At 32.1% G+C, this 7,210-nt stretch overlaps 1 protein-coding gene across 1 annotated transcript; it reads left to right on the top strand.

The window, feature by feature from the left end:
• LOC109232688 (cellulose synthase-like protein G3) lies at positions 287-6,962 on the top strand. Its single transcript, XM_019398438.1, has 7 exons — positions 287-350; positions 4,018-4,307; positions 4,963-5,049; positions 5,755-5,886; positions 6,013-6,225; positions 6,665-6,804; positions 6,920-6,962. Exons 1-7 carry the CDS (start codon positions 287-289, stop codon positions 6,960-6,962), a joined length of 969 nt encoding a protein of 322 aa, XP_019253983.1.

Below are 7,210 nucleotides of genomic sequence, written 5' to 3'. Positions count from 1 at the left end.
CTTTGATCAACTGAAGGAGGCCATCTGCAATACTCTTACCTATTTTCTGCATCGCTAATGTGGAAGTTTAAGATATTTTTTTGCTATGCTGTTTTTGGACTGGAATATCAGTCGGTGGATATTTTTTTCTTTCTTATGTTCTAACTCTGCTAGTACATTCTGCTATGAATGTATGATATATGTCATTTTTTTGTTATGTGCATGCCGGTTTTTTATTCCCTCTTTGCTGATGTCAAAAAGGGGGAGACATGATATATGTATTGTGCAGGTACATAATAAGTCGACTATGGGTAAGTCAGCTTTGACACTTCTTGAGGGGGAGTCACAGAACCCGAAGCAGTCGACTACATGTGCCTCAAACAAACTAGCACCAGACAAAGTCAACTGCTCTATTGAGGGGAGCAAAATACAGGGAAGTCAACTGCTGTTTATACACATATATTATTTTGTCATCATAAAAAAGGAGGAGATTGTTAGATATGATTTTAATGATGAAAATAATATATTTGCCCTTTGTATAGGAACTCAAGGATAGCATTCAAGATTGAAGAAATCAATCAGCAATGATCAAAGAACGCATGGATTGACATACAAGATTGAAGGAATCAATCAGAGGCAATCAAGGAAAGCAGACGTAATTAAAGGAAGAAATTGATACTGACGGAATCAATCAAGGCTAAACTAAAGGAATCAAATAGATTAAGTATATCGAAGATCTTGCAGAATATTCAATCAAGCGTCTAAATCTGGAAGGATCAAGATTCCGGGATCGCGCACAAGGGAAAATTTGTTAAAGCTTCTCGTCAGTTAGAGCCGTTGCGGAATAACCTTATTCTTGGAAAGAATCAATCTCCTTCCAAGAATCAAATCTCTTGGGTTGACAAATCTCTCCAGAATTCAAGCCTCTCTCAAAGTATCTAAACTTGTAATCACACCTTAGCAAACATACTTTGATTGAACCAAACACCCTCTCTTTGTTCTACTACAAAAAAATATTGTAGCTCTACTAAGACCTGCTGTGTAACAAGTTAGAGAAGAAAGAGAGAACAACACTGGTGAAGCATTGTATCAAAAGAAACGAGTGATATAGGAATTGAGCTATCGGTGTAGATCACACCATTCTCATTGTACTTGTAGAAACTCATTCACTGAAAAGAACTCCCTGGCAACCCACTGGGACTGGACTAGGATTCACATTGAATCCGAACCAGTATAAAATTCTGGTGTCTTTAATTCCTGCATTTAATTTCAGCATCTTAAATTCTGTCGTTACTATTATCTAGTTATTACATCTAGTCGACTAACTGAGAAACTAGTCAACTAATAGCAATCAAGTTTAAAAATAAACAATTCACCCCCCTCTTGTACTTTCACAGTGTTGTCCTACAAGTGAGGCCTGGGAAGGATAGAGTGTAAGCAATCCTTACCCCTACCTTTAAGAAGGTAGAGAGACTATTTCTAGTAAATTCTTGGCTCATGAAAGATAAATGGAAGAGCAATAACAAGCAAACCAAGTCTGACAACCTAAGCAAAAATAATTATCAATTACGATACACATTAATATAAAAACTTGTCCAACTTTCTTAATGAATTATATGTTTATGAATGATGATTGATGACATATCTTCTAGATAGATTTATCAGTTTATTAGTAAATTCTCTATCAAAAAATAGAATCCAAACAATACATCCTTTTCAGGTGCGTTTTCAACCTTTTTTGGGTTCAATTTTATGTTTCAAAAAAAACTCTTGCTACTATCAACCGTAGCTAGTTCTTTTATTTTTTCTTAAACGAAGAAACTCTATTTTGTTTCACAAATCACTATCCACGACTTTTTAAGGATTCTTCAGGATTTATCTTTACCGGAAGAATCCTATTTTGTACTGAACTGGATTTTAGTATTAAATATATGAACATGTCTATTCAAGGAAAAAAAAGAAAACAATCAACCATGAGATAACTCAATCATGTCCTAGAAGTTATCATATACCGGGACGGAGCTAGAAGCTCAGATATGGATTCGGCCGAACCCAATAATTTTTGTTCAAACAATATATTTTGTATTGAGAAATTTTATTAAACATGCACACATATTTAATTTAGAACCTAATTATTAGCATTTAAAATCGTCATTTTAAAATTCAGAACTCATAATTAAAGTTAAAATTCATATACTAAGCTGATAACAATAGACACTATACTTCTTTTTTAGAAACTACACTTAATCTTTGCAAAAAGGCCGAGAAAGGTATAATAAATCGTGAAAGTAACTAGGAGATTAGTATAGTATTTTTAGAAGACATTTCATTTTTAATAGAAAATCTCTTTCACAACCTAGTTATTTACATTTAGCAACTTTGGCTGACTATTGAATATAAACAAATTATTTACTATCATGAGCAGGTGTACATTTACTGACCAGACATAAGAATCAGGCGATTAACTTTAACTCTTACTTAATGACAGTAAGGAAAAATGAATATTTTTCAATTTTCCCAATGAAGTTCCAAAAAAAAAAAAAGCTTCCGCAGAATTTTAGTTTTCATATACACACGGAGAGGTAAGATTCCACTTAACCCGGATTTTTCAGACAGCGTTATTAAAAAGAATTTGAATTTCTAATTTTATTAATTAAGAATAATTTTATTTCAAATTTTATAGTTTGTATTGTGACCGCTGAAAATCAATTTGAAGCGATCAGCCCTAGGTAAATGAAGTAATTTTTATGAGATTTCTAACCGAATTGATTTCATATTTTACAGCCGAGCTAACAATAAGGTCGAACATTAATTGGGAATTTTGCGTCCTAAATAAAATGCCAAAAAATAGGATCTCTACAAACTCGACAACAATAGGAACAATGCGAGTTTATACCGTAACACGTAACATGTACAACTTTACATTATGTATCTTCTAATTTATTGTTGTTGCTATTTTGAAGTATAAAAAAATTAAAAATTTTAGGACCTAATTTGTTTTTTATAAAAGAGAGAATCGGCGAGAGTATATGAGTCAAATCTGTAATAATTAACTCACGATATTTCAAGAAAAATATTTCATATATATATGTACTAGTCTTCTTTTATTTATTTATTTATTTATATGATACTAGTCATTATTGACTTATTGACCTTCATGGTATGGCATAACCTAGCCATTTCAAGGCAGGTCTCACTGAATTGGCATATAATAGTAGTATTTTTAGTTTCCTAATATATATTTATCTTCTAATGACAAAATCAACTATTCTTAATTCAAGTCCAAAGATTATTTAATTGCTTCTTTCTCGATGAAAAATAATTACAATAATAACAATTTTTGTGTCTCAATATGTCAAGCAAGTTCAGTTCGGCTATATAAATTTTCACTCAATATTTTACTTTATTTAAACTCACCTCATTCTAATAGTATTAAATCATAAAAGAGAAAAATAAAAATAAAAATTAAAAGAGGAAGTAACAATAAACTATGGAAACAAAAGTATCACGGAACTGAGTTTTATAAAAACATTTTACTCTTATTTTGTTGCTTTTGACCTTAATGCCGTTTCACAACTTTCACTTTTATTTTATTTTTAATAACATTCACATTATCAAGAATAAAACAAAAAATGGCACTTGTTTTTAGCCTATCATGTTAGATCCTTGTTTATATATAAAGAGCAACTAACTCAATTCTCTAAAACCAACTCAAGAACAAACTAAAAAAAATAGCCATGGTTTCCCCTTGCCTCAATACATGCACAATACAACAACCTCGAGCAACACTTAGTAGAATCCACATATTATTACACTTTTCAGCCATATTAGGGTTACTTTACTATAGAATAAAACACTTATTCCAAAAAGACGTATCAATTATATCATGGGGTCTTATTACAATTGCTGAGCTTATTTTCACTTTCATATGGTTAATTACACAATCTTTCCGTTGGCGGCCGGTTGCTCGGTCCGTCGTGCCGGAAAATCTTCCGGCTGATACAGAGTTACCTAGTGTTGACGTGTTTATATGTACAGCTGATCCTATTAAAGAACCAGTTGTTGAAGTTATGAATACTGTTTTATCAGCTATGTCACTTGATTATCCGCCGGAGAAGCTCGCCGTTTATCTTTCCGACGACGGTGGCGCCGCCGTGACGTTGTATGCTATTAAGGAAGCATGTGTTTTTGCTAGGGTTTGGGTGCCTTTTTGTAGGAAGTATGGTATAAAGACTGTATGTCCAGAAGCATTTTTCTCTTCTTTTGGTGATGATGAACGTTTGAATATGTTTGGAAATGAATTCAAGAATGAAGAGGAAAATATCAAGGTAAGATTAATTAGTTATCCTTTTCGACGATAAAAATGGAGTCAGGATTTTTAATAAGGGATTTAAAATATAAATAAGTAAAAATAGGAAGAAGCCAGGAATTTGACATTTACTATAGTTACATATACAATAATTTTAACCTGTTATACACAGTGTACTTTTTCGGCAAAGAAGTTCGGAACTCCCTTTAGCTCCGCCCCCGTTGATAGAGCATGTCGTAATTATCTCTTTCTTCTAATTTATTTTAATGTGATTTAGACATAAAAATACATTTATTAATGCATATTAATTAATTATTTTATTCGAGCATTGCAGCGATGATAATAACAATGTTCTTATAAACCTTAAATATACTCGTTAGTAAAATCTTAGGGGATTAATTTTAAGAACCATATGCTAGCAACCGCCCTATATTTAAGAAATACCAAGAAAAGTATATGATCTTTGTGTTTTTCTCTCAAAGTAATGAAATTTTGAAGAGTTGACTTACTTTCATTTGTCCGGAGTTATCCGTTTATACTTATTTTTTTATCTTGTCATTTTCGAAATATAATTTTGTCCATGATTGAACTTCGAATTTAGAATTGGACAAATTTCGACTTTACATTTATACATATTTATAACTATATAAGATAATGAGTATTTTCTTATGCAGGCGGCATACGAAGTGTTAAAGAAAAATGTAGAGAAAGCCAGTAGCGTTGAAGGGTCCGTCAGAATGGATCGACCTCCCTATGTTGAGGTGCGAAATATAACTCTTCATAATCGTATACTTTACTAGTGTATGGTAAAAAAGTAATTATTGTTATTCTATCCGATTCAATTTAGATGACAAATATCGCTTATCGAAAGTCAAACTATGAGAAAAGTCAAATTATTATATGAAATTTGATTAGTATTTTAAAATATATTTTTATCATATTGATCATATGAGAAAAGTTGCAACTTAAATTACTTTTCGTATAGTTTCTGATAATCAAAATTTTGATTTCAAAATATTGCGTTGAACTAATCCAATTTAACTTTCAAAGTTTAGTCAAATTAACTGTGGATAAACGAAATGTGTCATCTAATATTGAAATAGAGGGAGTATTATGCTATGAGATCTAATTAATTAGTACACATCTATAGGTTTGTTCTAAGAAAATTTAGGTTAAAAAAACGTAATGGAGCTAAGATTAACAATGATAACTGATAGTATGAGCTTTTTTCCCATTTAAATCATGGTACACAATGTTTTACTTCTATGATTCTCATAATTACACTAACATATCATATACTACTTGTCTTGATCAAAAAGTTCACAAAATTAGAACGTAATTTCCAAATCAAACTTCATTGGCTACTCGAACTGAGAATAAATAAGTTTCTGGGGAAATTATAGCTTAATTCCTCCATCAATATAACTAAGAAGATTTAATATTTTTTATCATGTAATGAACTGCAGGTGATACATGATAATATGAAAATCGAAGGGTGTGAAGATAAGCAAATCAAGTTGCCTCTATTAGTTTATATGTCACGCGAAAGGCGACCATCGCGCCCTCATCGTTTCAAGGCTGGAGCTTTAAATGCTCTCGTAAGTCCACCAAAATTAGCGATAATATTTTTTTTAGTATATATAACTTAAAAATTATCCCGTCTTTGTATTAACAAGCATACTGAATGTGAAACTTATCGGTAATTTTGGTGGTGATGACTGCAGCTACGAGTTTCAGGGGTAATGAGCAATGCACCATATATGCTTGTGTTGGATTGTGACATGTATTGCAATGACCCTTCCTCTGCAAAACAAGCCATGTGTTTTCATCTTGATCACAACATTTCTCCAACTCTCTCTTATGTACAATTCCCTCAAACATTTTACAACGTTAGTAAAAATGATATCTACGATGCTCAATCAAGATCTGCTTACAAGGTACACATCCTGTTATATCACAACTAAAAACTATTTCAGGTTATTCAGCTTCATAACATCTATCTTTTGGATTTAAATTATATGCACAAATCATGTAAAGTTGTCTCCGTATAGCCTATGGGTTAAGGATTCGAGCCGTGGAAGCAGACACTAATGCTTGCATTAGGGTACGCTGTCTACATCACACCCTTGAGGTGCGGTCCTTCTCCGGACCCTGCGTGAACACAGAATACTTTGTGCGCTGCCCTGCCCTGCCCTGCTGTGCTAATTGTGTAAAGATATTTAATAATATCAATATATTTTAACATGTGAGTTACCATTTTTACAAGATTGCCAGTTAACACTTATTAATTATCTTATAAATAACCTGATTATGTAAATATTTTTATACCGTCCGTACATATAATTTAACTTATATTTTTTTGGTCATTCTATACAGAATAAGTATCAAGGCATGGATGGAGTAGGAGGGACTGTTTGTGCAGGCACAGGCTATTATTTGAAGAAAGAAGCATTATATGATAGTCCAAATAACCAGGATATGACTCCACTTTTTCTAAAAGCTCAATCTGAGTACAAGTGGGAATCACTAATGTTTCAATCAGGTCTACAACTTATTATTTCACATAGAATAATAATTTTTTGTGCATATAATTCTTTGAACATTAGTTAATTATATATTTGGTATTCACAGAGGAGTTACTTCAAGAGGCAGAAGAAAAGTTTGGTGCTTCTAGAAAGTTCATTAATTCGATTAACTCTTTGAATGATCAAAGAAAAGGAAGGGAGATTCTATCAAATGAGATTATAGATGAGGCTAAAACTCTAGCTTCTTGCACCTTTGAAGAAAATACAAGTTGGGGTGAAGAAGTAAGTATTCATCCTACTACATACTTCTATATCTGTTAGGTATGTTAAATGAACGGGTTGGACTGATTTTGGGCGGGTAAAAATGAATTGAGTCAATAAATAGACGAGTCAAATG

This window comes from Nicotiana attenuata, chromosome 9 (genome assembly GCF_001879085.1).
Source record: "Nicotiana attenuata strain UT chromosome 9, NIATTr2, whole genome shotgun sequence".
Lineage (NCBI taxonomy): Eukaryota > Viridiplantae > Streptophyta > Magnoliopsida > Solanales > Solanaceae > Nicotiana > Nicotiana attenuata.
Note: the sequence above shows the minus strand (reverse complement) of the source record. Positions and strands in the feature narration are given on the sequence as shown.

What these genes read in the sequence shown, in the direction of transcription:
- LOC109232688 (XM_019398438.1), top strand. Translation starts at nt 287, where the DNA reads ATGGGTAAGTCAGCTTTGACACTTCTTGAGGGGGAGTCACAGAACCCG. An exon ending in CTGGAGCTTTAAATGCTCTC is followed by an intron (nt 5,887 to 6,012) that starts GTAAGTCCACCA and finishes TGATGACTGCAG; the next exon opens with CTACGAGTTTCAGGGGTAAT. An exon ending in AAAGCTCAATCTGAGTACAA is followed by an intron (nt 6,805 to 6,919) that starts GTGGGAATCACT and finishes TGGTATTCACAG; the next exon opens with AGGAGTTACTTCAAGAGGCA.